This window comes from Mobula birostris, chromosome 4, assembly GCF_030028105.1.
Source record: "Mobula birostris isolate sMobBir1 chromosome 4, sMobBir1.hap1, whole genome shotgun sequence".
NCBI classification, from domain to species: Eukaryota; Metazoa; Chordata; class Chondrichthyes; order Myliobatiformes; family Myliobatidae; genus Mobula; species Mobula birostris.
In genome coordinates this window covers 191,051,305-191,078,999 of record NC_092373.1, presented here as the reverse complement: position 1 = coordinate 191,078,999, position 27,695 = coordinate 191,051,305, and the positions used below count along the sequence as shown (strand labels likewise).

At 43.4% G+C, this 27,695-nt stretch overlaps 1 protein-coding gene across 2 annotated transcripts in view; it reads right to left on the bottom strand.

Moving 5' to 3' along the window:
* Nucleotides 1-3,385: 3,385 nt before the first annotated feature.
* The window catches only part of LOC140196096 (UDP-glucuronosyltransferase 3A1-like), a 47,955-nt gene continuing 23,645 nt past the window's right edge, over nt 3,386-27,695 (bottom strand). Inside the window, exons 3-8 of one of the 2 annotated variants that reach the window (XR_011885615.1) lie at nt 25,772-25,886; nt 14,706-15,237; nt 13,789-14,014; nt 10,193-10,412; nt 7,895-8,043; nt 5,154-5,231 (exon numbers count right to left, since the gene is read on the bottom strand). Coding sequence is in view for 1 of the 2 variants with exons in the window: in XM_072254804.1 (XP_072110905.1) it covers nt 4,946-5,231; nt 10,193-10,412; nt 13,789-14,014; nt 14,706-15,237; nt 25,772-25,886 (1,379 nt within the window). In the remaining variant the exon portion in view is untranslated. Of the gene's footprint in view, nt 5,232-7,894; nt 8,044-10,192; nt 10,413-13,788; nt 14,015-14,705; nt 15,238-25,771; nt 25,887-27,695 lie in introns of both variants that reach the window. The other variant, XM_072254804.1, reaches the window with a different exon arrangement.

The window sequence follows — 27,695 nt, the reverse complement described above, 5'->3', positions numbered from 1 at the left end:
AGAATATAGTCACGCAAGAAAACACATCTTTAGTCCAAGAGTCTGAGCCAAAAGTCATGCATGTTGATGGTTCCTGGCAGTCCAGCTGGTAATTCCACCCATCCAACACTAGAGGGCAGCACTGACAAGAGAGGCCACCCACAACTGAGTACGGACGCCACACTACACAGTCTCCGGCGTCTCCTCACCTGGACTGCAGCAGCAGACAAGCCCACAGCTTGAGGACTAGTCCTTGCTACAACAGAGGTGACACTGCTGCCTCGCCTGCTGTTTCGCCACCATACAGGAGAAACAGGCCTGCGGCAATCAATGTTCAACAGGGCCCAGAACAGTCATTCACGGTTTCACTGCACACTGCCTTCACACACCATCTCCTGTGCGTTTGAGTAGCAGGCAGCATGATCTGCACCCAGGTTATCTCCCCTGTACTCAATCCGGCTCCACCTACGGCCCTGCAGCTCGATTCTGTTCTCATGACCTGGCGGCCTGACTCTCCTCCCACGGCCGGCTACATCAAACAATGAGCAGCTCACTGATACGGTAGACCTGCTGTACCCATAGTTATTAGAGTCCAGTATAGTCTTACGATAAAAATAACACAATTAACAAAGATAAAAAGCACCTTTGGTTGTACCCTGAGAGGCCGCTGTGTCTGCATGCCCCGCCATCTTACCGGACTTGTCATGATTTCCCTGTAATGAATCCATGGTGCTTTATTTAGTAGAAAATAAATCAGAGCAGGTCAAGGAAAATATTAAAATCAAGTAAGTGTTTCAGGACTGTTTTGCTAGTTATTTTCAAAAGCTAAAGAATAGGCAGTTTACAAAATGGTTGAGGTACGGAAAGAAACAGTTTGGCCTTTCAGGTCAAATAAAGCTCTATGTCGGCTAGCTGACTTACCCTATGCCCTCACCCACTTCCCATATCCTTATACAGTAGTTACCTCTCCAGCACTCGGACCAGATTCAATGGCCTTAATGGCCTAATTCTGTTCCTATATTTTATGGTCTCTTCTGAGGGATATGGATATGTGTAGACAGAAGGGATTAGGTGTCATTAACATAATTAGTTTGACCCTAATGGTCCAAAGAGCCTGTTCCTGTGCTGTACGCTTCTATGTTCTGAATTACTAACCATTGTTGTATGTTGGAGCTTCCTGTGTATAAACTGATTGCAATATTTTCCACATTTAACAATGACCAAACTTTACACCATTAGGTTTTCAAACAAACAGCCATAGAGCTCTACAGCTCTGAAACAGACCCTTCAGCCCATCTAGTCTGTGCCAACTTGGTCTTCTGTCTAGTACCATCTATCAGTACCCAGGCCATGTACCCATCCATACTTCTAATTATGTTACAATTATGTTTTGTTGCAACCTTATAAAACATTAATTAGACCGCATCTGGAGTGCTGCAAAGAATTCTGGTTGCCCCTTTATAGCAAGACCATTGAGGCTTTGGAGAGGGTGCAAAAGAGATTTACCACAATGGTGCCTGAAGAAGAAGAAAGCCCTTGACTCTGAGTGGAGTCATCGGGATGTCGTCATGACGGTGCTTTTTTTAGCAGGCTTTCTTATTTTTATGAGGCCGAGTTGCTAACTCGACGCTCAACCCAGCACGTTTGGAAAGTGTGCAAGGGAGCCGGCTGGATTCGAACTCGGGAACCTTCGCTCCGAAGTCCAGCGCTGATGCCACTACACCACCAGCCAGCAGCCTGAATTAAAGGGCACGTGTTATAATGAGATGTTGGACAAACTTAGGCTGTTTTCTCTGGAGCAGCGGAGGCTGAGTGGAGATCTGATAAAGGTCTGTAGGATCATGAGAGACATAGATAGACTAGACAGACAATGTCTCTTTCCAAGGATTAAAATGTCTACTACCAGAGGGCATGCATTTAAGGTGAGAGGGGGTAGCTGTAAAGGAGTTGCGAGGGCAAGTCTTTAACATAGAGAGTGGTGGGTGTCTGGAATGAGCAGCCTGGGGTGGTGGTAGAGGCAGACACATTAGGGACTTTCAAGAGTCATTTATATAGACACTTGAATGTGAGGAAAGTGGAGTGATATAGATATTATGCAGGTACAAGGATTAGCTTAGTTGGCCATTTGATTACTAAATCATTAGGTTCGGCTAAACCTTGTGGATGGAAAAGTGTTCCTGTACTATGCCATTCTATGTCCTAACTGAACCTGCACCTACCACTTCTGTCGGCAGCTCGTTCCACAGTGATGTTCAAATATAAAACAAAGATGTTTTTGTGTAGTCTTTCGACAACCAGTGGAGTTCCCAACCCCAATTATGGCCTATGGATAACCTTTGCATTACTGTCACTTTCCTTATGTAGAAAGGCATATTGAATTGAACTGAACTACACTAAATATTCCCCGACTGTTTCAAGGATTCTGCTGTTTGTTGTTTAATATCGAGTGTATTAATTGCTCGTGTTCTTGCCACTTGTACGATTTGTTCTTTTTTTGTGTGTGTTGGGTGTTTGATGTTTTCTTTGAACAGGTTTCATGGTGTTTCTTTGTTTCATGGCTGCCTGTGGGAAGATGAATCTCGGGGTTGAATACTACATACATGCTTTGATAATAAAAGTACTTTCAATTTTGGACATACAGAACTTAATATCAGTAGAGCAAGTTCTTGGAAATAATTAATTACTCAACTATCTGCCCTTGCCACAATGGATTAAATTTAATCTTGTCCTGGATATGAATGAAACACCTAGGTCATATTTAGATAGCACTTGGTATTATAGTGTCTATCTTGGCAAACTGACGGGCTCTCGGTTCATGTCTTACCCTAATCCAGGCAGTGTAATGATCCTGCGCCAACTTTGTAAACTACTCCAATGTTTTAGCAACAGCTGCTACCCCTCCGCTAGCAGATGTCTGAACAGACAATGAACCAACCCGTGAAAATTGCCACACTCTTTTCGCTCTCTCTTTTTTTTAGATTAACATCGTGGACCAGACCCTCCCGGCCCACCCAACAACCCAATTATGTAAACTTATCCTAATCACAGGCTAATTTAAAGTGACCAATTAGGCTATTTAGTTCACCTTTGGACTGAGGGAAGAAACCGGAGCACCCAAAGGAAACCCACAGAATTCGCAGGGAGAACATACAAACACCGGATGGCACTGAAATTGAACTCTGAACTCCGACGCCCCAAGTCACACTAACCGTTACATTCCCGTGGCTCCCCACTACATTTTTGGCATGACTTTTTAAATTCAGTTTTTGTATATATTTCTTATTGTAATTCATAGTAATTTTTATGTATTGCACTGTAATACTGCCGTAAAACAAATTTCACAACATACATCTGTGATATTAAACCTGATTCGGATTAATTCTGCATTGATTGCGTAAAGCTCTGATTCCAGTTCAGACTCATTTATTTATTATTATGCACAGGGAAACATACAGTGAAACATCTTGTTTGCGTCAACAATCGACACAACCTGAGGATGTGCTGGGGGCAGCCTACAAGTGTTGCTAATATAGCATGCCCTCTCGCACTCGATTTGATCAACATGGCATAAGATAAGCAACAAACAGCACATTGATGCAATCGATGAAAAAGGCACAACAGCGGCTTTATTTCATTACGAGCTTGATGTCACAACCAGGGATCATTCTTAAAAATGTGTTTTTTTGTGAATTAGTATGTGGACCGTATTTTCTCAGTGTCACCTCATTGGTATTCATTGTCCTTGGTTTGTTTACCTTTTATGTCTAATTGTCTTTGGACTAGATCTGGATTTTCACTTTGGTTTGCAGGTGTCTCATTTGGTATCATGGGAATAGTTACATTCTCTTTATATTTATAACTTTTTTCAATTTGGGATCATCAGCATGGTATATTCAATGTCTTGTTTTGTAGTTGTTGGCTTCAGGGATTATTGCTTTGTCTGGACACTTGTGTTACCTGATTACTCCAGAATTCCTATGGGCTCCAGGGTGTATTTCGGAGGACATGCCAACTCTTCTTTGAAACTCAGACCGAGCTCTTGTTACTTTTTTTCTTCTTCATTCCTATATTAAATCTTTAGTTTTATTTTAATTGCTGAAGTCTCTGTGATTCCTGTGCTTAAGTTTGCCAGTGATCCTTTCACTTGAGGAGATTTGGTATGTCACCAAAGACTGTAGCAAATTTCTACAGATGAATCATGAAGAGCATTCTGACTGGTTTCATCATTGTCTGGAATGGAGGGGCCACTGTACAGGATCGGAAAAATCTGCAGAGGGCTATAAACTCAGCCATCTCCATCATGGGCACCAGCCTTCACACCATCAAAGGCATTTTCAAAAGATGGCATCCATCATTAAGGACATGCCCTCTTCTCATTGCCTGAAGACACACTCTCCACAATTTTGGAACAGCTTCTTCCTCTCCACCATCAGATCTCCGAATGGACAATGAACCCACGTACACTACCTCACCACTCCTTGTTCTGTTTTTGCTCTCTTTTGCACGATTAAAGTTTTTAATATATATTTTCTTCATGTATTTTTTATTATTATATATTGCGCTGTACAGCTGCCGCAAAACAACAAATTTCACAATCAGCCCATGATCACCACTCACTATTTTTGCTCTCTTGATTATTTATTTAATTTATATATACTTCTTATTGTAGTTTTTAATGTATTGTACTATACTGCTTCCATAAAACAACAAATTTCACGACATATGTCAGTGGTATTAAATCTGATTTTGAATCAAATTCTCATTCAATAATCACAATAAGCTCCCTGTACTATACTGATTTTTGCCTAAATGTTAATTTTATAAACAAAGCACAAATCATTGTCATTATCTAGGAATCAGTCTAGGCATCTATATGTTAGAATAAAAAAGTTTCCCAGACCCTGTGACACATTCTAACTGTGGGAAGCAAAGTAACTCACTGGGGCTTTGACAATACATATTCCCACTAAGTGGCTTTTTCTTTCTTTCCAGCTTTGGTCGGATGCAATCGCTGTATCAGGCTCCTGAGGACTTGGTAAGCACAGAATATGATCAACACTGCAGCCGCCAATGCAAAGCCACAGACGTCCAGTAAGTACAGTTGGTAAGCAGGCATTTGGTAAGAATGAGGCTTTAAGTGCTCCCCGCTTCCGACTTTCAGAATCGATTCAATCCACCTGCTGGTGAGCTCAGCCACAGTGAAGGGCTGGAACTTTAGCTGCTTGCTTGTCCTGATGGCATTCTGCTTGAAGCTGAAAAGATAAGAATGACATTTATGTGGCACCTCCAGTATAGTGACATATCACATGGCATTTAGCACAAGTGGAATTTGACAAAATTCAAGTTGAAGACAGAAGTTAATAGTCATGCCAAATAGATGATCAAAGAGCTGAGGGAAAGGATAGTGGCAAGGTTTAGAGTTGGGGGGCGTGGATGGGGATTTGATAAAGACACAAAGACGTCTTGAAATGAGAAGTGCAATGTAAAAAGTAATGGAGCCAACGCTACCTTGTACAATTACAAATGATATCTTACGCTATCAAGAGGCAGATACATTAGAGGCATTTTAGAAATGCATACGCACATGGATAACAGAATATTGGAGGGCTATGTAGGAGGAGAGGATTAGATTGACCTTAGAGTAGGTTAAAAGGGCAAAACAACACCATGAATGAGAATCAGAACTACAATCAGTTTTATTATCACTGGCATATGTCATGAAATTTGTTGTTTTGCAGCAGCAGTACAGTGCAATGCATAATAAAATAAAACTTTGACAAATCTCTGTAGATGTGCTGTGGACAGTATATTGACTGGCTACATCACAGCCTGGTATGGGATACGAAAGCCCTTGAATGGAAAATCCTACAGAAGGTAGTGGATGCAGCCCAGTGCACCATGGGTAAAGCTCTGCTCACCATTGTGTGCATCTAGGTGATTTTTTTTCACAGGAATGCAGCTTCCATCATCAGGGATCAACCCCCGACCACCACCCACGTAGCAGGACATGCTCTCTTTTCGCTGCTGTCAGCAGCCTCAGGACTCACACCATCACATTCAGGAATAGTTATTACCTTTCAACCATCAGGCTCCAAAACCAGGGGGGAGAAATTCACTCCACCTCACTTGCCGTCAATGAAATGTTCCCACAACATATGGTGACATATGCTGCATGTACTTTGAACTTTGATGTATATATCTCCTCCTCATTGACCATTACCTTGTCATGGTGAGGGAGCTTGTGTATCTCAGTGATGCCATGAGCTATCCCATGTAGAGCTCTAGGTCAGGGCAGAGAGGTCAGACTAAATATGGTCCACTGGAGAAGGAAATGGCAACCCACTCCAGTAATTTGACAAGAAAACCTTATGCAAAAGTCCATCAAGTCACACAGAGTTGGACTCAACTTAACTACTGAACAAAAACATATAGGATTACAAATATCTGGGGATACGAATTGACAATAAACTGGACTGGTCAAAGAACACTGAGGCTGTCTACAAGGAGGGTCACAGCTGTCTCTATTTCCTGAGGAGACTGAGGTCCTTTAACATCTGCCAGACGATGCTGAGGATGTTCTACGAGTCTGTGGTGGCCAGTGCTATCATGTTTGCTGTTGTGTGCTGGGACAGCAGGCTGAGGGTAGCAGACACCAACAGAATCAACAAACTCATTCGTAAGGCCAGTGATGTTGTGGGGATGGAACTGGACTCTCTGACGGTGGTGTCTGAAAAGAGGATGCTGTCCAAGTTGCATGCCATCTTGGACAATGTCTCCCATCCACTACATAATGTACTGGTTGGGCACAGGAGTACATTCAGCCAGAGACTCATTCCACCGAGATGCAACACAGAGATTCATAGGAAGTCATTCCTGCCTGTGGCCATCAAACTTTACAACTCCTCCCTTGGAGGATCAGACAACCTGAACCAATAGGCTGGTCCTGGACTTATTTCCTGGCATAATTTACATATCACTATTTAACTATTTATGGTTTTATTACTATTTAATTATTTATGGTGCAACTGTACTGAAAACCAGTTTCCCCCGGGATCAATAAAGTATGACTATGACTATATGCATATATCTACCTGTAAAAAATTGAATTAAACAAGTAGTGCAAAAAGAGAGTTAAAAACAATACTAAGGTAGAGTACATGGGTTCAAAAATCTGATGATGGAGAGGAAGAAGCTTTTTCTAAAACATTTCGAGTGTGTGTTTCAGGCTATGTACCTCCTTCCTTGATGGTAGCAATGAAAAGAGGCCACGTCCTGGGTGACGGGAGTCCTTAATGAAGGATGCTGCCTTTTTGGGATAACATCTTTTGAAGATGCTAGGGAGGCTCCTGTGCATGGTGTAGCTTTGTGGGCCGAAAGGCCTGTACTAAGCTGTAATGCTATATGAAATTTTAAAACCAATCCACTGTTGGTACAAGCCCTGGTGGGGTCAAGGATTAAGCAAATAAACAAAGTGTAACATTATTTTCTATCCAGACTTCAGAAGTTTTTTGTTTCCATTCTTGGCCAAACACTTACTGGGATTACAGTAATAGGCTTAACCTTACTGTTTGAGTGATGAAGAAGAAAACAACATTTATATACCTTACACGTCAGAATGCTGCAAAGTCAATACAGACCATCTGCAGTAATGAATAGTTCTGATTTTCAGAATCAGGTTTAATATCAACAGCATATGGTCAACAAATTTGTTAACTTGCCGGCAGCAGCACAAACAGTAGATGATCATATGGTAAAAAATAAATAAGTAAAACAATTACATTAAATATATATATCAAATAGTTAAATTAAAAATAGTGTTCATGGGTTGAATGTCTATTTTGGAACCGAATGCCAGAGGGGAAGAAGCTATTCCTGAATCACTAAGTGTGTGCCTTCAGGCTTCTGTACCTCCTACCTGTGGTAACAATGAGAAGACGGCATGTCCTGGGTGATCCTCAATAATGGACGTCCCCTTTCTGAGGCAATGCTTCTTGACGATGTCTTGGATACTATGGAGACTAGTACCCATGATGGAACTGACTAATTTTACAACTTTCTGTAAGGCTATAAGACACAGGAGCAGAATTAGGCCATTCAGCTCATCGAGTACGCTCCGCCATTCCATCATGACTGATCCCAGATCCCACTCAACCCTATCAACCTGCCTTCTTGCCATATCCTTTGATGCCCTGACCAATCAGGAAACTATTAACTTCCACTTTAAATATACCTATGGACTTGGTGTCCACTGCAGTCTGTGGCAGAAGATTCCACAGACTCACCACACTCTGGCTAAAAAAATTCCTCCTTACCTCTGTTCTAAAAGGTTGCTCCTCAATTCTGAGGTTGTGTTCTCTAGTTCTGGATACCCTCATCATAAGAAACATCCTTTCCACATCCACCCGATCTAATACTTTCAACATTCAGTAGGTTTCTATGAGATCCACCCGCATTCTTCTAAATTCCAGTGAGTACAGGGTGAAAAATGCCAAACGCTCCTCATATGTTAACCCCTTCATTCCCAGAATCATCCTCATGAACCTCCTCTGAACTCTCTCCAATGACAACACATCCCTTCCCAGATATGGGGTCCAAAACTGTTGACAACACTCCAAGTGCGGCCTGACTAGTGCCTTATAAAGCCTCAGCATTATCTCCTTGCTTTTATATTTTATTCCCCTTGAAATAAATGCCAACATTGCATTTGCCTTCTTTACCACAGACTCAACCTGTGAATTAACCTTCTGGGAATCTTGCACAAGGACTCCTAAGTCTCTCTGATGTTTGAACCTTCTCCCTATTTAGATAACAAGTTGCACTATTGATCCATTTACCAAAATGCACAAACATACATTTCCCAACACTGCATTGCATTTGTCACTTTTTTGCCTAATCTTCCAATGTGTCTAAGTTCTGCTACAATCGCATTGCTTCCTCAGCACTACCAACCCCTCCACCTATTTTCATATCACCTGAAAACTTTACCACAAAGCCATCAATTTCATTATGTAAATCACTGACAAACAATGTGAAAAGTAACGGTTCCATTACTGACCCCTGAGGAACACCACTAGTCACCGGCAGCCAATCAGAAAAGGCCTCTTTATTCCCACTCGATGCCTCCTGCCTGTCAGCCATTCCTCTATCCATGCCAATATCCCGGATCCCATTCAACCCCATACCTGCCTTCTCACCATATCCTTTGATGCTCTTGGCGATCATGTAACTATCAACTGTTGCCTTAAATATACACACGGACTTGCCTCCCCAGCAGTCTCTGGCAGAGAATTCCACAGATTCACTACTCTCTGGATAAAAAAAAAATTACTCCTTACCTCTGTTCCAAAAGGTCACCCCTCAATTTTGAGGCTCTGTCTAGTTTTGGATACCCCCACCAGAGGAAACATTCTCTCCACATCCACCCTATCGAGTCCTTTCAACATTCGGTAGGTTTCAATGAGATCCCCCCACATTTTCCTAAATTCCAGTGAGTACAGGCCCAAAGCTGCCAAACACTCCTCATATGTTAACCCCTTCACTCCCGGAATCATCCTTATGAACCTCCTCTGGACTCTCTCAAATGACAACACATTCTTTCTGGGATATGGGGCCTAAATCTGTTGACAAAACTCCAAGTGCAGCATAACTAGTGTCTTATACAGGCTCAGCATTATCTCGTTGCTTTTATAGAGGGCTATGGGTAACCCTGGGTAATTTCTAAAGTAAGTACATGTTCAGCACAGCATTGTGGGCAGAAGGGCCTGTATTGTGCTGTAGGGTTTCTGTGTTTCTAATAATAACTCTAACAGAGCTAATGAAAGACTGCCCAACTGGGGTGTTCAATCAATTGCAGAAGACAACAAACTGCAAATATAAAAGAAGAAACCATACCCATAAATAAATAAGCAATAAACATCAAGAACACGAGATGAAGAGCCCTTGAAAGTAAGTCCATTGGTTGTAGGAACATTTCCATGAATTCAGAATGGAGTCTGATAAATATTATGAGAGAGAAAATATTTGCATGGCTGTGAGGGAAGTGTAGGAGAATAACACTAATGGAAGAGAAGCCAAGAGCAGACCAAAACTCAATGGGCCGAATGGCCTCATTCTGCAATGTAGGACTGCATCATTTATTAGCAATTATAAATTCTCTTCATTGCTGAGATTGGAAATATACCATGTGCTATCTATTTAAGTAGGAATACGTTACCTGGGATTGGTTAATAGTTGTGTCAGCTTTGTGCGTAAAGTCTCTTCTTCCAGTTCTCCTACGGATATAGAAAGGGCCATTCCTTTGCTCATCAAGCGGATGATGTTATCCATCTGGTCAAAGAAGAGAGGCATACCCAGCACTGGGACTCCGTGGTACACGGCCTGGTGCAAACTGTTTATCCCCCCATGCGAAATGAATGCTCGAACCTGCGGGTGTCCTACATGCAAAATATTATTTGACCAAACACACTGCTCCAATCACACTGTCCTACTCTGCAAAAATACACTTAAAGATAGCGTCGTTCTTGTAATGGTGTGGAAGCACAGTAGACATTTATTGCCCATGCCTGTTGGTTTTAATGCCATTTGACTTTCCATAACTCTTCTGGTGAAGATGTAGAGTCATGGAGCCCTGCAGGGATACAGAGAAGTGGAAGGGTTTATGGATGGATGTTTACCGTCAGGGTCACCAAGGCGCAATGAAATTCCTTGTTCACGTGAAGCCATAGAGTAAACAGTATACACAAAATGAGTACAAAGCACTAGAATGAAGCAAAGGATATTGATGTAAACACACACAAAATGCTGGAGGAATTCAGCAAATCAGGCAGCATCTATGGAGGGAAATAAACTGTCAACATTTCAGGCTGAGACCCTTCATTCAGACTGGAATAAAAAGCCAGAATAAGAAGGTAGGAGCCCCCCTCCCCATTGTAGGCTTTCACAAACAAACACAGTGAGGCATTTTATGTATAAGGAAAACCGTAACAAGCTCTTTTATTGCTCTCCAAACACTAAACATAAAGCACAATAACACAAACTTCCACATAATTATGTCATCATGACAGACCAGTCTCTCAAAGTGAACCCCAACTCAATGTTGGTGGTTGTGTGAATTTGGCTCGTTTTCACCCATTACATTACGCTACACCTCCACCTTCTTATTCTGGCTTCTGACCCCTTTTCTTTCCACTCCTGATAAAAGGTCCTACCCTAAAACGTTGACTGCTTATTCTCATCCACAGATCTGCCTGACCTATTGAGTTCCTCCAGCATTTTGTGGGCATTACTCTAGATTTCCAGCATCTGCAGAATTTTTGTCTCTGACAAAGAAATACTGAAATGACATTAACGGAAGAGTTAGAAATAAGGATTCGAGAACATGGCAGCAGCATCAGGAAGGGGATTTGAAAGGTGGGAGTAGCAAACAAGAAGCTGTGGGACAACAGGGAACGGGGAGGAGGGGAATGGAACTGATAAGATTGCTTTCCTGGGAGTTATCATGGGTCAAGTGGCCTCCTCAAATGTTGTACCTAAGTACAGAGATGTTGCACTTTGGGAGGTCAAACCAGGATAGGACTTATACAGGTTCTGGTAAGATCATGGCATATGCGATCGTAACGGCTTCGATGGGGTCAACAAAAGCTGCTATTTTCTTTCTTAAGTGTATTTTTTATGATCACAAGATCCTGTTAGATGTTAAGAACTTAAAATACTGCAGGCCTACCCCATCAGCACGTTGCTTGTTGGCGGAGAAAATGAAGGAGCTGCACATTATATTAATGTCTGCATCGAAACAGGCGTACAATCTAACAGCAAGCGGCCATCTTGGTCGCTCTTCTTGTGATCGCAAGAACCTTTTGGACAGTGTTACGGTGGAATGCCACAAGTTTGATTCACTAATTTATTGGTGGTGAGCAGGGGCGAATGGGGGGGGGGGGGAATGTGTGGCCTCAGTTGTAGTGCGGACTAGGCCTCAAGCCGCAGTGTCGCCTGTTTACAGCCACGAGGAGAGAAGTGTCACACTGTCCAGCTGGAGTCAGTGCTGGCCTCCCCCTCCGCCCGCCCCCCCCCCCCCCGCCACCGTTCCCTTGGCAGAAGACAAGTTGTATGGTAGTCAATAGCAGATTCCTGTTGCATTCATGGAACCAGGGCGTGGACCAGGTTTTTGTGTTGCTGCATCTTACTGATATCCCACATAAAGATATCAGTAAGATACAGCCACGCACAAAATTGTTCACACCCTGAGACAATGAATGCTGCAGAAATCTGCTTGTATGTGCTATTCATGCTTTGTGCTGTGAGACTGTTGGTACTGTGTTTTGCACCTTGGATCCTGGAGTAACTCTGTCTCATTTGGCTGTATTCATGGGTATTCATATCTGGTTGAATGACATTTCAACTTAAATTGAATTGAACTGAATGAATTGAATGATAGGGCACTGAGGAGTGCAGTAGAACAGAGAAAACTGGGACTATAAATCCATACTGCCTTGAAAGTGGCATCACAGATAGAGTTGTAAAGAGAGCTTTTGGCATATTGGCCATCATAAATCAAAATACTGTGTACAGTAGGAGGGATGTTTTGCTGAAGTTGTATAATGCATCAACGGGACCTAATTTGGAGTATTGTGTGCAATTCTGTTCACCTACCTAGAGGAAGGATACAAGATTCAAAGGGTACGGAGAAAACTTAGAAGGATGTTGGCAGTAATTGAGGACCTGAATTAGGGGGTAAAGTTGAACAGGTTAGGAGTTTATTCCCTAGACATAGAAGATTGAGGGGAGATTTGACAAAATTATGAAGGGTACATAAAGGGTAGATGTAAGCAGGCCATTTCAAATGAGGTTGGCTTAGATTACACCTAGAGGTCATGAGTAAAAGGTGACAGGTGAAATGATTAAGGGGAACATGAGGAAGAACTTCTTCACTCGAATTGTGGTAGGAGAATGGAATGAGAAGCCAGTGGAAGTGGTGGACATGGGTTTGATTTCAACATTGAATAGAAATTTGGATGAGTACATGAATGGAAGGAGTATTGAGAGCTGTAGTCCAGGTGCAAGTCGATGGAACGGGGCAGTTTAAATGGCTTGCCAGAATAGACAGGCTGAATGACTTGTTTCTGTGTGGTAGTGCTCTGTGACTCTAGGAGTGAAAGATGGCTTCTCCAAATTTCCTTTCAACATGTTTCCTCCTAATCCTGCTTCTAATATGGTGACTGATTCCATCACAAGTGCAGATGACTTAATATCTCTTGTTTATAATGAAGCAGCATGTGTGTTGTCCCCTAGGAGGACCACAACCTTGTCGTGGCTTGGAGGCTTGCGTGCCTCAATGACCTGGAGAGCTATATTGGCTGGAGACAGGGCTTTCTGTTTTGGCTCTCGGTAGAGTCAAACAGGTCAAAGGGTAGAGGTCAGACTAAGAGTGGTCCAGGCTTGGGGGTTCAACTCATAGTAAAATATAATTGTCATGGAAATAGCAACGAAGTGTAATGGTATTCCCAAGTCTCCACCCGGGAGTTGCATTACTGACAGTAGTGAAAACTGAGAGGAAGCTACTGACATGATGAAAGAAGCCCTGACCACCACCAGACATGGAGGACCTTCATCGCTGTCCTAAACGCCAGTAGTAAGCGAATGTGTGTATTGTGCTGGGAATCAGACCTTGGATGAAAGGTTCAATCTCAGACCTGATGAAAGATTATTGCTCCAAACCCCAGAAGTAGCTTGACAGCCAAGTGTTTTCAACAATTTTTTGTTTTCCAGCACCCGTCATTACTTTCACCCCACTTACATCGAGGCACGTCTTACCCAGCAAGTCATTCTGTGGAAGCCATTTGTATATTTTCACATTATTGGGCATGCTGAGGTCAGGAGGCCAGGAGCTGTTGCTGAGTCGCCATATGACCCTGTGTGGAAGCTGAGAGAAAACTCTGATCATCTTCTTTACCAGGTGCTGATCTGCAATTGACTCCACCATTGTCCCCAAAGCAACTACAATGAAGCCCTGTTCGCCTGTTACAAAGTCCTCCATTTCCTATGGATGAAAATGAAACACCATAAAAATCACATTTCACATACAGAAATACACCCAGTGTCCACTTTGTTACGTATCTCCTGTGTGTATGTTTGTGGTCTTCTGCAGCTGTAGCCCATCCACTTCAAGTATCAACGTATTGTGTGTTCAGAGATGCTCTTCTGCACACCACTACTGTAACACATGGTTACTTGAGTTACTATTGCTTTGCTGTCAGCTTGAACCAGCCTGGCCATTCTCCCCTGACCTCTCTCATGGACAAGTCATTTTCACCCACAGAATTGGATGATTTTTGTTTCTTGCACCATTTACTGCAAACTCTGGAACAGGGGGTTACCAACCTGGAGCTCAGGGAGCCCTCAGTTAATGATAGGGGTCCAAGGCTGGAAACACCTAAAATCTCTCTTTATGACCCTTATGCAACTTTCAAGGAATTATGGAACTGTAATCTCCGATCCCTCTGTTCTACTGCACTCCTCAGTGCCCTACTGATCACCTTGTAAGTCCTACTTTGGTTTGTCCTCCCAACGTGCAGCACCTCACCTTATTTTCCATGAAATTAAATTTAAATTTCCCCAAATATAATCCAATACAAATTTAAATACCCATTGGTGGGATTGGAGTTGAAACTAATCTCACAGAAATTACTCACAGGGACGAGATGTGTGAAGTATACTGCAACTATACCTACCTGGGGCAATGATTCAGCAGGCTTAGCAAGATAACTACCAACAAAGACCACATTGGGTTGCAGTGGTCGAGGATATTCCAAAGAGAAGCCCGTGTTATAGATCCAGAGCTCTGCTTTATGATGTAGGTCCTCCAGGCTTATATCCTCACCCGAGAAATGCTTCCTGATCACACCATCGAAGCGACTAAAATACATCTGACCTTCAAAGTAGTTCCGCAGTTGCACCCAGGCATTCTGGAGGCGCTCAAGAAAGTTCATGGAATCCGTCAAGTGAGACATAAAGGCAGGCACATAACTGGGGTTTGAGGTCATGTGAATGTAGTGCGCGTTGTAGGCCGGGGTGCTATAGATGGCAACAAAAGGCACCTTGAGCTTCTCAGCCAGCAGAAAAGTACAGAATTGAAAGGCCTCAATCACCAGCAGATCAAAGTTTTTGTTCCTTAGCCTGGTCAGTAAATCAGAATCAGATAACAGCTTGTCACACTCGTAAGCATGCATATCCAGCATATTGAAGAACCAATGAAGAGAATACCTGTTTTGGAGAGAAGACAAAGGCTAATATTAATAAATTGCCATTAGTTTTCAGTGTTTAGTGAGCTTGAGTTTGTGATGTGCCTGGGCTCACTGATAGGACCTTGACAATAATCTTAAAATACAAGACAATCAACGTAGGCAACACACACAAGTTGCTGGTGGTTAGGCAGCACCTATGGAGGGAAATGGAAAGGCAATGCTTCAAGTCGAGACCCTTCATCAGTCCAAAGCATTGACTGCTCATATCCCTCCATAGATCCTACTTGACCTGACCCGACCTGACATGATCTAATTCCTCTTCCAGTTTTCAGCTGTTTGTCACGAGACAATCCGAAAATTAATTTGCATCTACTTGATGAATTCCCCACGATAGACAGTGGATTCTGGTTATTTAGGATGCATCAGGGCCAGTACAATTTGATCCACTGAAGTGGCCGCCCTAATTCGCCAAAATTTCATGGAAATAGTTAAAAAGGTATAAAAAGACAAGTTACTATTTAACTGAGTAACAAATTATGTACTTAAGTGAAATACAGAACAGATTAGAATATTAACAATGCTGCTGATGGCTGTCTGTTTTATCCAACAATGACAGGTGAACTATGCAGGAGAGTTTTTAAATTGAAAAAGCTGTTGCACTGGGGCATTTGCAATCTCTTGACCTTATAAGTCTGGATCCAGAGGTACAAGTAGATGTCACAACTGGGGTCTTCCCTGGTTGCAGTGAACGACCGTGACCTCGTCACGCCCTTCGTTCTCCACGTACCATTGCAGAATAGCCTTTCTAGCAGTTGGATCCCGTTGTGGATCTCATCCACCCAGTCTGCCAGAGCTGGCTTGGCATGCGAGGACAGGCATATCCCTTTCTCACTGGGGTAGACGACTCACTGGCTACCCTCACCTGCATCAGCCCGCCTGCTGAAGCCGTGTACTGGGGTGTGGCCGAGTCCCATGCAAACAGCTACTTGAAGTCATAGGTAAGAGCTGAGTTTCCAGTGGGCACCAAACGTAACATTCAAAATGATTGTCAAAGCCTTCAAATTCTTCATAGTTCCTAACTTGTTGAAGCAGTGAAATCATTTAATTTTCACTCCTGGCCATTTCTGGCATTTCCAAATCAGCATGCTTGAAACCACAGTGAGCAAAACAGCTTTGAATTGACTTATTGCTTGTTTCTTGCCAACTATCAGTGACAAAAATCACTCTGTTTTGAACGCAAACACAGACAACTGATGCTATTTAAACACTGTTAGCTCTAAGCATGGTACAACTGCCACACAAGTGTGTGTGACTGGGGCTGGTTAGAAACTGTTTGCCAATAGTCTCCTATCCCAATTAAGTAGCATAGTGTCCCAAATAAACAGAGTCAGGGGAATAGAATCCCAGCCATTTTCTCAATTAGTTTTTGTTCTTTAAGAGTTCTCCCAAATAAGCGGCTGACTTGATTAACCGATGGCCCAAATAACAAATCCACTGTACTGAAAGCACATATAAAACATCAAATATTAGAGGGCATAGGTTAAAGGTAACAGGGAGATTGTAAAATGGAGATGTGCAGGACAAGATTTGGGTTCAATATATAGGACATAATTAGTGGAATGGGCTTCCAGGTGAAATCATGGAAGCAGATGTGACAGTGAAGGGGATGGAGGGATGTGCAGAAAGGATTAGTTTAATCAGCATTATGATTACTACAGATGCCATGGGCCATCCGGTGCTGCATTGCTCTATGTAAATCATGCATGAAATTCCTAAATTCTGGAGAATGCAACATTAGTTTACATAATCTCTAAAAACAACTTAATCCTTTGCATTCGGGGACAGTGGGGCAGCAGTTAACTGACCAGACTTGGGGATGAGAGATCAGAGACTACGCTGCCGCTCTGTGGTGGCCGGGAAATTTAAATTTGAGCTAATCCTTGAGTCGGGCGAACTCAAAGTAAGCAACGCTACAAACTGTAATATCGAATCAGCGATCTGTTGGCCTCTCATCTCACTGAGGCTGGAGCAATCTCTCTCTCTCTCTCTCTCTTGCTACAGAGAGAGGGAGGGCCTGTTAAGATGTTGAGGTGTTGGGATGAATAGCAGTTTTTCATGGACAATACACCATGGTCTTTAGGGACTTGCTTTTGTTTGCAGTGGTGGGTGGTTGGTGGGGGAATACTGATGCTTTTTGCTGGAACAAGTGGGGAATGTGGGGAGGGTTGGTGCTTTGCTCTGGTTTGTGTGTGGGAAGGGAGAGGAAGCTTTGGCTTTCTAATGTTTTTCTGTCATTCATTCTTTGGGTTTCTCTGCTCTCAGTTTCGTGGATGTCCGTAAGGATTTCAGGCTGTATACAATGTACATTTGATTCGAAGAAGGAGTCTGAGAGTCTGAGTGGGAGTGCCGAGAAAGACATTTTTGAAATTTTCGTTATTTTTTTTTTCCAACGGCGTTCTGAGAGGCGGGACTGCGCAGGCGTGTGACGTCGGGCAGTGCAGCGCGGCAGATTTAAAAGGGCAGAAATCCTGCTTCAGGTTTGATTCGAAGAAGGAGTCTGAGAGTCCGAGTGGGAGTGCCGAGAAAGACATTTTTGAAATTTTCGTTATTTTTTTTTCTCTCCAACGGCGTTCTGAGAGGTGGGACTGCGCAGGCGTGTGACGTCGGGCTGTGCAGCACGGCAGATTTAAAAGGAACAGAGCCTCATAGAGCAGGCAGCGTAGTTTGCGAGCGGCGGAGTGAGCCGGGAGCAGAGTGAAGACTTAAGGGCTTCGGCTCAACGGGCTTAGGCGGAAACGGGTGAGGCGAGGAAGGTTTGGCATTCATTTTCTGTTGTTATTTGAGGAGAGGGGCAGTATGAGTGTGAGGGCAGTTTGCTGTTCTCGATATCGGATGTGGGAGGCCCTGGAGTCCCCAAGCCTCCCGGACGTCTACATCTGCGCCAAGTGCATCGAGATGCAGCTCCTAAGGGACCGCGTTACGGAACTGGAGCTGCAGCTCGATGACCTTCGTCTGGTCAGGGAGAGTGAGGAGTTAATAGAGAGGAGTTGCAGGCATGTGGTCACGCCAGGGCCACAGGAGGCAGATAAGTGGGTCACGGTTAGGAGGGGGAAGGGGAAGAGTCAGGTAATAGAGAGTACCCCGGTGGCTGTGCCCCTTAACAATAGGTACTCCTGTTTGAGTACTGTTGGGGGGGGACAGTTTACCCAGGGGAAGCGACAGTGGCCGTGCCTCTGGCACAGAGTCTGGCCCTGTAGCTCAGAAGGGTAGGGCAAGGAAGAGGAGGGCAGTTGTGATAGGGGACTCGATAGTAAGGGGGTCAGATAGGCAATTCTGTGGACGCAGTCCAGAGACCCGGATGGTAGTTTGCCTCCCTGGTGCCAGGGTCCGGGATATTTCTGATCGTGTCCAAGATATCCTGAAGTGGGAGGGTGAGGAGCCAGAGGTCGTGGTACATATAGGTACCAATGACATAGGTAGGAAAAGGGATGAGGTCCTGAAAGGAGAATATAGGGAGCTGGGAAGGGAGTTGAGAAAAAGGACCGCAAAGGTAGTAATCTCAGGATTACTGCCTGTGTCACGCGACAGTGAGAGTAGGAATGCGATGAGGTGGAGGATAAATGCGTGGCTGAGGGATTGGAGCAGGGGGCAGGGATTCAAGTTTTTGGATCATTGGGACCTCTTTTGGCGCAGGCGTGACCTGTACAAAAAGGACGGGTTACACTTGAATCCTAGGGGGACCAATATCCTGGCAGGGAGATTAGCGAGGGCTACTGAGGTGACTTTAAACTAGAATGGTTGGGGGGTGGGAATCAAATTAAAGAGGCTAGGCGTGAGGAGGTTAGTTCACTACAGGGGGATGGGAACCAGTACAGAGAGACAGAGGGGTGTAAAGTTAGGGTAGAAGCAAAAAGTACTAAGGAGAAAAGTAAAAGTGGCAGGCCGACAAATCCAGGGCAAGCATTAAAAAGGGCCACTTTTCAACATAATTATATAAGGGCTAAGAGAGTTGTAAAAGAGCGCCTGAAGGCTTTGTGTGTCAATGCAAGGAGCATTCGTAATAAGGTGGATGAATTGAAAGTGCAGATTGTTATTAATGATTATGATATAGTTGGGATCACAGAAACATGGCTCCAGGGTGACCAAGCATGGGAGCTCAACGTTCAGGGATATTCAATATTCAGGAGGCATAGACATGAAGGAAGGGGAGGTGGGGTGGCGTTGCTGGTTAAAGAAGAGATTAACGCAATAGAAAGGAAGGACATAAGCCAGGAAGATGTGGAATCGATATGGGTAGAGCTGCATAACACTAAGGGGCAGAAGACGCTGGTGGGAGTTGTGTACAGGCCATCTAACAGTAGTAGTGAGGTCGGAGATGGTATTAAACAGGAAATTAGAAATGTGTGCAATAAAGGAACAGCAGTTATAATGGGTGACTTCAATCTACACGCAGATTGGGTGAACCAAATTGGTAAAGGTGCTGAGGAAGAGGATTTCTTGGAATGTATGCGGGATGGTTTTTTGAACCAACATGTCGAGGAACCGACTAGAGAGCAGGCTATTCTGGACTGGGTTTTGAGCAATGAGGAAGGGTTAATTAGCAATCTTGTCGTGAGAGGCCCCTTGGGTAAGAGTGACCATAATATGGTGGAATTCTTCATTAAGATGGAGAGTGACATATTTAATTCAGAAACAAAGGTTCTGAACTTAAGGAGGGGTAACTTTGACGGTATGAGACGTGAATTAGCTAAGATAGACTGGCAAATGACACTTAAAGGATTGACGGTGGATATGCAATGGCAAGCATTTAAAGGTTGCATGGATGAACTACAACAATTGTTCATCCCAGTTTGGCAAAAGAATAAATCAAGGAAGGTAGTGCACCCGTGGCTGACAAGAGAAATTAGGGATAGTATCAATTCCAAAGAAGAAGCATACAAATTAGCCAGAGAAAGTGGCTCACCTGAGGACTGGGAGAAATTCAGAGTTCAGCAGAGGAGGACAAAGGGCTTAATTAGGAAGGGGAAAAAAGATTATGAGAGAAACCTGGCAGGGAACATAAAAACTGACTGTAAAAGCTTTTATAGATATGTAGAAAGACAAATGTAGGTCTCCTACAGACAGAAACAGGTGAATTGATTATGGGGAGCAAGGACATGGCAGACCAATTGAATAATTACTTTGGTTCTGTCTTCACTAAGGAGGACATAAATAATCTTCCAGAAATAGTAGGGGACAGAGGGTCCAGTGAGATGGAGGAACTGAGCGAAATACATGTTAGTAGGGAAGTGGTGTTAGGTAAATTGAAGGGATTGAAGGCAGATAAATCCCCAGGGCCAGATGGTCTGCATTCTAGAGTGCTTAAGGAAGTAGCCCAAGAAATAGTGGATGCATTAGTGATAATTTTTCAAAACTCGTTAGATTCTGGACTAGTTCCTGAGGATTGGAAGGTGGCTAATGTAACCACTTTTTAAGAAAGGAGGGAGAGAGAAACCGGGGAATTATAGACCGGTTAGCCTAATGTCGGTGGTGGGGAAACTGCTGGAGTCAGTTATCAAAGATGTGATAACAGCACATTTGGAAAGCCGTGAAATCATCGGACAAAGTCAGCATGGATTTGTGAAAGGAAAATCATGTCTGACGAATCTCATAGAATTTTTTGAGGATGTAACTAGTAGAGTGGATAGGGGGGAACCAGTGGATGTGGTATATTTGGATTTTCCAAAGGCTTTTGACAAGGTCCCACACAGGAAATTAGTGTGCAAACTTAAAGCATACGGTATTGGGGGTAAGGTATTGATGTGGAAGGAGAATTGGTTAGCAGACAGGAAGCAAAGAGTGGGAATAAACGGGACCTTTTCAGAATGGCAGGCGGTGACTAGTGGGGTACCGCAAGGCTCAGTGTTGGGACCCCAGTTGTTTACAATATATATTAATGACTTGGATGAGGGAATTAAATGCAGCATCTCCAAGTTTGCGGATGACACGAAGCTGGGTGGCAGTGTTAGCTGTGAGGAGGATGCTAAGCGGATGCAGAGTGACTTGGATAGGTTGGGTGAGTGGGCAAATTCATGGCAGATGCAATTTAATGTGGATAAATGTGAAGTTATCCACTTTGGTGGCAAAAATAGGAAAACAGGTTATTATCTGAATGGTGGCCGATTAGGAAAAGGGGAGGTGCAACGAGACCTGGGTGTCATTATACACCAGTCATTGAAAGTGGGCATGCAGGTACAGCAGGCGGTGAGAAAGGCGAATGGTATGCTGGCATTTATAGCGAGAGGATTCAAGTACAGGAGCTGGGAGGTACTACTGCAGTTGTACAAGGCCTTGGTGAGACCACACCTGGAGTATTGTGTGCAGTTTTGGTCCCCTAATCTGAGGAAAGACATCCTTGCCATAGAGGGAGTACAAAGAAGGTTCACCAGATTGATTCCTGGGATGGCAGGACTTTCATATGAAGAAAGACTGGATGAACTGGGCTTGTACTCGTTGGAATTTAGAAGATTGAGGGGGATCTGATTGAAACGTATAAAATCCTAAAGGGATTGGACAGGCTAGATGCAGGAAGATTGTTCCCGATGTTGGGGAAGTCCAGAACGAGGGGTCACAGTTTGAGGATAAAGGGGAAGCCTTTTAGGACCGAGATTAGGAAAAACTTCTTCACACAGAGAGTGGTGAATCTGTGGAATTCTCTGCCACAGGAAACAGTTGAGGCCAGTTCATTGGCTATATTTAAGAGGGAGTTAGATATGGCCCTTGTGGCTACGGGGATCAGGGGGTATGGAGGGAAGGCTGGGGCGGGGTTCTGAGTTGGATGATCAGCCATGATCATAATAAATGGCGGTGCAGGCTCGATGGGCCGAATGGCCTACTCCTGCACCTATTTTCTATGTTTCTATGTTTCTATATTCTCTGACATTAAATTGAACTATTGAACCACTAACACTGAAGTTCAAATTTAAAGCCATTCAACCATACACTTGTATCCGGCTAACAAAACAATGTTCCCCTGGGATCAAGGTGCAAAACACAGTACATATATCACATTCAGCACATAAAATAAAATTAACACAATAATATTAACAGATAATAAAAAAATTCTGCAGATGTACAAATTGACATAAAGTGCATATACAATATATAGTTAAATATGGCACTGTCATAAATAATGTACTGGGTGGTAGCAGGCTGTTCAGAAGTCTCACAGCGCGGGGGAAGAAGCTGCTATCCTGCCTAACAGTCCCTGTTGTTAACTTGTGGTACCTTCTGCCTGATGGTAGGAGGTCAAAGAGATTGTGGATGAATGGGAGATGTCCTTGACAATGCTGAGGGCTCTGTTAATACGCTTTCTGTATATTTCCTGGATAGGAAAACCTCGATGGTTCTGTTGTCACATATACTTTATTATATACAAATGTACACCTGGTCATTAATGCAAAATATTCAATCAGGCAATCATGTGGCAGCAGCTCAATGCGTTAAAGCAGAGTCCACTGCCAAGAAGGCCCACCAGCGCCTTTACTTCCTGAGAAAACTAAGGAAATTTGGCCTGTCCCCTAAAACCCTCACTAATTTTTATAGATGCATCGTAGAAAGCATTCTTCTAGTAGGGTGCATCACAACCTGGTATGGAAGTTGTCCTGTCCAAGGCCAAAAGAAGCTGCAGAAGATCGTGAACACGGCGCAGCACATCACACAAACCAATCTTCCATCCATGGACTCACTTCACACTGCATGCTGTCGGAGCAGTGCTGCCAGGATAATCAAAGACACGACCCACCCAGCCAACACACTTTTTGTCCCTCTTCCCTCCGGGAGAAGGCTCAGGAGCTTGAAGACTCATACAGCCAGATTTGGGAACAGCTTCTTTCCAACTGTGATAAGACTGCTGAACGGATCCTGACCCGGATCTGGACCATAACCTCCAAATATCCGGACCTGCCTCTTGGTTTTTTTTGCACTACCTTACTTTCCATTTTTCTATTTTCTATTTATGATTTATAATTTAAATTTTTAATATTTACTAATTTTTACTATTTTAATTATTTTTAATATTTAATATTTTTTAATCCAGGGAGTGGGAAGCACAGAATCAAATATGATTGTACGTTCTAGTGTCAATTGTTTGGCGACAATAAAGTAGAAAGTAGAAAGTAGAAAGACGTGGTCAAGAGGTTCAGTTGTTGTTCAGACCAAATATCAGAAGTGGGAAGTAACGTGACCTAAGTAACTTTGGCTATGGAATGATTGTTGGCGCAGGACGGGGTGGTTTGAGTATCTCAGAAACTGCTGATCTCCTGGGATTTTCATGTACAACAGTCTCTAAAGTTTACAGAGGATGGTGCAAAAAAACAAAAATCATCTAGTGAGCAGCACTTCTGTGGATGAAAATGCCTTGTTTATGAGAGAAACAACAGGAATTCCGCAGATGCTGGAAATTCAAGCAACACACGTCAAAGTTGCTGGTGAACGCAGCAGGCCAGGCAGCATCTGTAGGAAGAGGTGCAGTCGACGTTTCAGGCCGAGACCCTTCGTCAGGACTAACTGGAGGAAGAGTGAGTAAAGGATTTGAAAGTTGGAGGGGGAGGAGGAGATCCAAAATGATAGGAGAAGACAGGAGGGGGAGGGATAGAGCCAAGAGCTGGACAGGTGATAGGCAAAAGGGGATACGAGAGGATCATGGGACAGGAGGTCTGGGAAGAAGGACGGGGGGGGGACCCAGAGGATGGGCAAGGGGTATATTCAGAGGGACAAAGGAGAGTGAGAGAAAGAAAGTGTGCATAAAAATAAGTAACAGATGGGGTACGAGGGGGAGGTGGGGCCTTAGCAGAAGTTAGAGAAGTCGATGTTCCTAACTTCCGCTAAGGCCCCACCTCCCCCTCGTACCCCATCTGTTACTTATTTTTATGCACACATTCTTTCTCTCACTCTCCTTTTTCTCCCTCTGTCCCTCTGAATATACCTCTTGCCCATCCTCTGGGTCCCCCCTGCCTCCTTGTCTTTCTTCCCGGACCTCCTGTCCCATGATCCTCTCGTATCCCTTTTGCCAATCACCTGTCCAGCTCTTGGCTCTATCCCTCCCCCTCCTGTCTTCTCCTATCATTTTCGATCTCCCCCTCCCCCTCCAACTTTCAAATCCCTTACTCACTCTTCCTTCAGTTAGTCCTGACGAAGGGTCTCGGCCTGAAACGTGGACTGCACCTCTTCCTACAGATGCTGCCTGGCCTGCTGCGTTCACCAGCAACTTTGATGTGTGTTGCTTGTTTATGAGAGAGGTCAGATGAGAATGGCCACAACGTTACAAGGGTTCATTTTATTATAAAAGTATGTATGCAGAATACAATTCTGAGATTTGTCTTCTCCAGATAGCCATAAAGTACAGAAAACCATCGAGTGAAAGATAGACATCAACACCCCCTCCAAAAAGAAAAAGAAAAAAAATCTCACAACCACAACCTTTCCCCACAATCCGTCACTCAAACAAAAACTAACAGATCACCCACATGGAGAAACAAAAACAAGGACATCAAACCCCAAACCCCCAGCCTACTAATCGGCAACAAGAAAGAATGGGTGAGAACACAAAATAAAAGATAGTTCTGAAAGAGACCAATATGAGTTACAGTCCAATCCATAAATCTCAGAATTTTGATAACATCACTGAGCTTCTCTTCGTGGTAGCTCGTGTTTGTATTTCTCTCCTGGAGATTTCTCAGGGACCACAGAGTGCTAGCTCACTCGATCAAACTACAGACTGTAAATTGCAGTCTCAAACAGTTTCAAAAACAAAATTAAGATAAAAATAATAATAAAAAGACGTGGAAAGCTGAAATGATTGAATATCTGGAAGATGTCGCCTGAGGAATTGTTGTTCAGTGCCACCATCTTGGCCAGAAAATTTCTCTTCAAAGTCACATGGGCTCAAGCTGGTAGGAAGGCAAGAGTAACTCAGATAACCACGTGTTACAACTGTTGTGTGTAGAAGATCTCTGAATGCTCAACACGTTGAACCTTGAAGTGGATGGGTTACAGCAGCAGAGGACCACAAACATGCACTTTATTAGTACCATTCTATTAGGTACAGGAGGCACATACAGTAAATAATGAAGTGGCCATTCAGTGTATTCCAGGATGCACTGAAAAGCTCTTGTTTTCCTGCCATCCAAACAGAATATTCCAAACACAAGTACACTGAGGTAGCACAAAATGAACTAAAGACAGAACGCAAAGTCATAGTGTCTCTGTTACAGAAAAAGTAGAGTGTCAGCTACTTATCTTCATGCTGACTGTTCAAAACTCTCACTGTGCTTTCGGCTTAGCTTAGCTGGAATTTTTTTTTTAAAAACCTGGATGTTTTGTGGAAATTCTGCAGTGCTTTATCCTTCTCTAAAATACAAAAGGCTTCTAAAGCCATTTAATGCCTTGCTTGCAGACAATGAAGCTCTTGTAAAGGGTGTATCTGTCACACCAAAACTTTCTCCCCACTAATGTGTCAAGTGAAGTATGCAACTTCCCTTAAAACAAAATGTGCATTTAAACTATAAACTTACTTTCCTTGAAGAGCATTCTGCACAAATTCATACTTGGCTTTTCGGTGTATTTCTGGATAATTTCCTCCTATGCTCCAAGGGATGTATGTATAATTATCACGTGTGATCTCTGGTTCTGAAAGCCAAAATATTTGTTTAAAACTTCTCATTTTTTTAGTCAAACAGATGCATGGCACAGAAAACAGGCCCTTTGGCCCAACATGTCCATGCTGACAAAGTCCTTTATCTGAACTAGTCTCGAATGCCTGAATGGAACTGGTCAGGATCACACACAAAACTGACCCTCCCTTCACCGTTGTTGCATCTAAATCCTGATAATCCTTCCCTAATAGCAGTAAAAAAATTACCCTCTTCGAGAGGACTGCAGTGGCTTTAGAAGGTAGCTCAATCCTGTCTCATCAAAGTCTATGAGGGAATGACAATAAATGCTGCTCTTGCCATGGAATGGTAAGGTAGTAGGCATGCCCCAGTCCATCACAGGAAAAGCCCTTCCCCTCATTGAGTGCATCTACAAGGTGCGTTGCCACAAGACATTATCCATCATCAGGGACCCCCACCATCCAGGACATGCTCTCTTCCCACCATCACCATTGGGAAGGAGGTACAGGAGCCACAGCACCCACACCACTGGGTTCAGGAACAGTTATTACCCCTCAGCCATCAAACTCCTGAACCAGCATGGATAATTTCAGTCACCTCAACAATGAAGTGATTCTACAGCCTATGGACTCACTTCCAAGGACTACAACTCATGTTCTCAGCTTTTTTTATTTACTTTTTTTTTGCACATTGGTTGCTTGTAGGTCTTTGTGCATAGTTTTTCATTGATTCTATTGTGTTTCTTTGTATCAACTGTGAATACCTGGAAGAAATTGAATCTCAGGGTAGTGTATAGTGACTAATATGTACTTCAATAATACATTTATACCATAACATCATAAGACCTAATTGCAGAATTAGGCCATCTTATCCATCAAGTTTGCACTTCTATTCCATCATTGTTGATTTATTGTCCCTTTCAACCCCTCCCCATAAACTTTGACGCCTTGATTAAGAATCTATACATTCTCCACTTTATAATCTCCAACTTATACATACCCAATGACTTGGCCTACACAGTCATCTGTGGCAAAGAATTCCACGGATTCACCACCTTCTGGCTAAAGAAAAAATTCGGCATCTCTGTTTTAAATGGGCGGCCCTCAGATCTGAGGCTGTGACCTTTGGTCCTAGGCTCCCCGCTATAAAGAACATCCTCTCCACATACACTCAATCCAGACCTTTCAATATTTGGTGGGTTTCAATGAGATCACCCTCATTCTTCTAAACTCCAACAAGCACAAGCCCAGAACCTTCAAACACTCTTCCCTTTCAATCCTGGGGTCATTCTCGTGAACCTCCTCTAGACTCTCTCCAAAGCCAGCATAACTTTTCTTAAATAAAGGGACAAAAACTGTTCATAATATTCCAACTGCGGTCTGACCAATGCCTTATAAAGCCTCATCATTACATCCTTGCTCTACTCCTCTCGAAATGAATTGCAACATTGCATTTGCCTTCCTTCCCACTGACTCAACCTGCAAATTAACCTTTCAGGAATCCTGCATGGGGACTCCCAAGTCCTTCTGCATCTCAAATTTTTGCATTTTCTCTCCACTTACAAAGTGCATGACCATTCACTTCCCTATACTATATTCCGTCAGCTACGTCTTTGCCTATTCTCCCAATCTGTCTCAGTCCTTCTGCAGATATCCTGCTTCACCTGCCCTTCCACCTGTCTTTGTATCATCTGCAAACCGGGCTACGAAGCCATCAATTCTTTCATCCCAATCACTGACAGATAACGTGAAAAGAAGCGGTCCCAACACTGATCCCTGCGGCACGCCACTAGTCACCAGCAGTCAACCAGAAAAAGCTCCCCTTT